The sequence below is a fragment of the Pygocentrus nattereri genome, chromosome 26 (assembly GCF_015220715.1).
Source record: "Pygocentrus nattereri isolate fPygNat1 chromosome 26, fPygNat1.pri, whole genome shotgun sequence".
Taxonomy (NCBI): domain Eukaryota; kingdom Metazoa; phylum Chordata; class Actinopteri; order Characiformes; family Serrasalmidae; genus Pygocentrus; species Pygocentrus nattereri.
The window spans coordinates 21002501-21003765 of record NC_051236.1 but is presented as its reverse complement, the minus strand read 5'-3'; the positions used below and the strand labels follow the sequence as shown (position 1 = coordinate 21003765).

The 1265-nt window shown below is 42.3% G+C and overlaps 1 protein-coding gene across 1 annotated transcript in view; it reads right to left on the bottom strand.

The window, feature by feature from the left end:
- Positions 1-229: 229 nt before the first annotated feature.
- Positions 230-1265, bottom strand: part of her6 (hairy-related 6) — a 1939-nt gene continuing 903 nt past the window's right edge. The window contains exon 4 of the mRNA XM_017718851.2: positions 230-1039. Coding sequence (XP_017574340.1) covers positions 519-1039 — 521 coding nt within the window. The 3' untranslated portion in view covers positions 230-518. The remainder of the gene's footprint in view (positions 1040-1265) is intronic.

Here is a 1265-nt window from a genome sequence, read left to right as displayed (position 1 = left end):
CTAAAACTGCAAAAACACTAAAATAATGTCATAGATATTTGTAGATCTCCCATCTGTCTCAGCTTATGTGCTGTGATTTTTAAGCCCACTGTCAGGGTGGATTTCCGAGCTGCGTTTTTTCCCTAGGCCTAGTGCACTTTCAGTTATTCTGATCATTTCAAATTCTTTAAAGAAAGTATAGGTTTGTGATTTCTGTGTTATGAAGGCCAGAGGAAACTTTTGCTTTTTTTAAACAAATTTATTAGTCTTCCAAAAAGAAGAATCATATGAAAGCATTCAACATATCTTTGGCATCAACATTAGAAAAGATACCGCAAATATAAAAAAAATGCAATGAACAAACATCAACAATACAAATCTTGTTTCAATATGAACTTCTCTCCCTTTTGAGCTATACAAATATAGTGCATAAATCTCTGCGTAAAACACATTTCCATACAAAAAGACGAAAAAATGAAACGTTTAAACGAACAGAACAAGTGTCGGTAGTTAAAGTGTTTTTAGGAGTCCCTCAGCATCTACCAAGGCCGCCACACAGAGTCTGAGGTGACCGATGGCGCTCCTGGAGATACTGCTGCTGGAACGGGTGTGCTGGAGTTGTTGGCATACACTGGGATTACGGGGCCGCTTGGCGCAAACGCAGCATTAGGAATCAAAAAGGCAAACTGTCCATCTGTTGCTGGCACAAGCTGGAAGCCTCCGTACACTTTAGTTGCTTCGGGTGACAAGTTGGAAGAGGACCCACTCTTGCAGGGTACTCCGCTGAGGGGCAGCACGTTGGCTTGTGGTGTTGCGCTGGGGATCTGAACCATGGGCTGACCAAAGGTTGGGTGTGGGTGGCCAGCGGCTATCTGGTGCTGCGTGGGATAGTTCATGGCGTTGATCTGCGTCATACAGTTGGCTAAGTGACCCAGCAGCCGTGTCCTGACCTCTGCGTCGACCCCTTCACAGGTGGACAGGAATCGGGTAACCTCGTTCATACACTCGCTGAATCCGGCTCTGTACTTTCCGAGAACGGTGGGATCTGTGTTCAAAGCAGCTGGTGGGGAAAGAAAGGAGACTTGGATTGGTCTAATGAACAAACATGCTTTGTTTCAGCACACATTAAAATGAGGTTTTACAACAGAAATTAATTTGAACAAGTTCAGGATGGGTAGAGTCTGCAGTTACTGTCAGTTTTAGTAACTGCTAAACACTTTGAGTGGGAAAGATGCTACATAATAATAATAATAATAATAATAATAATAATAATAATATTAATAATA